Source organism: Acanthamoeba castellanii (assembly GCF_000313135.1).
Source record: "Acanthamoeba castellanii str. Neff unplaced genomic scaffold scf7180000084770, whole genome shotgun sequence".
Classification (NCBI taxonomy): domain Eukaryota; phylum Discosea; order Longamoebia; family Acanthamoebidae; genus Acanthamoeba; species Acanthamoeba castellanii.
In genome coordinates, this window is record NW_004457532.1 from 678,828 (window position 1) to 679,985 (window position 1,158).

Genomic DNA, 1,158 nt, shown 5'->3' on the forward strand with positions numbered 1-1,158 from the left:
AGCACCTCTCTCTCGGTATGGAGCTCAGCGCGCGCATAGTAGACCGCGGTTGGCTGTTTTCGCTGACGTTCGGGTTGGTGTTGGGCGTGGGCGTGCAGCTAATGTGGAGTCGTTCCTCGAGGCGATCATCTCGGGCTATCGCTTCGCCTACTCGGCCAACAACGACGTGCGCCTGCGAACTGGGCTGGGACCCACCGGCGTGATGACGCGCATCATCAAGATTGAGGTGACCGCCATGAGCAGCTGCCTGCGCATCCTCTTCACGCTCTATTCCGAACCCGACGGCTCCGAGAAGAGGGAGGTCAGCGAAAAGAGGCTCACCCTGTACGCGCTCCCCCCTAGTGTTTTTCCCCTAAACCTCATTCGTGTCACTCACTGCTCACATCACCCGTGTCGTGTGGCACGCGACAGGCTGATCACCGAGTTCGCCGAAGAGTTCATCCAGACGGCGCTCAACTCCTCTTCACCGTACTCGCAGTCCAAGGTGGGCCTCATGGTGCAGATCCTCCAGGGCATCCTCCAGTTCGACGAGTCTCAGGTACTCCACCTCGCCCGGCCGTCTCCTCTCCTTTGTCTGAGTCCGGTGGTCTCATCAAGGTCCCTTGCGTGTGTGTGTGTCGTGTGTGTGTGTGTGTTGTCGTGCGTGCAGTTCGGCAAGCATGTGCCGCTCCTCTACAGGCACTTTGTGGGCCTCATGCTGAGCGAAAGGAAGGAGATCCGCTCAGCCCTCCAGCCCATCTTTGAGCGGATCGGTCTCGCGCATGGCCTCATCACCGCCGCCGTTCCCTCCTCGCCCTCCCCCACCACCGAGGCCTCCTCTTCATCCTCTTCGTCGTGAAGGGCTGCAGCCACGTCAGACCCTGCACACAGTCGCGAAATACAACTCTTTTTTGTTTGCAAGAACAAATCCCTCGCATCTTTTTCTTTCCGAGCAAGATGGAGCGAAGAGGCAGGAAGGCTGCGGCTGAAGAGGATGGCACTAGGTCCCGTGGAGGAAAGGGGCGTGGCGGCGGTGGCGGCGGTCGAGGGCGCGCTAGGTACATCTTAATTCTAGAGATTAAATTTTCATGAATTTAACGAATGCACAGGCACCATAAGCCGGCACGCGGAGTGCGAGGCCACGCTGAGTATGCTCGAGGAATTGAAGAAGATGATGAG

The 1,158-nt window shown here is 58.6% G+C and overlaps 1 protein-coding gene across 1 annotated transcript in view; it reads left to right on the forward strand.

Annotated features, from left to right (window-relative positions):
• The window catches only part of ACA1_266390 (BTB/POZ domain containing protein), a gene marked incomplete at both ends in the record, with an annotated part of 3,184 nt that extends 2,346 nt beyond the window's left edge, over positions 1-838 (forward strand). Inside the window, 4 exons of the mRNA XM_004341451.1 lie at positions 29-38; positions 99-324; positions 412-538; positions 650-838. Of these exons, the coding sequence (XP_004341499.1) occupies positions 29-38; positions 99-324; positions 412-538; positions 650-838 (552 nt within the window). The remainder of the gene's footprint in view (positions 1-28; positions 39-98; positions 325-411; positions 539-649) is intronic.
• Positions 839-1,158: the final 320 nt, after the last annotated feature.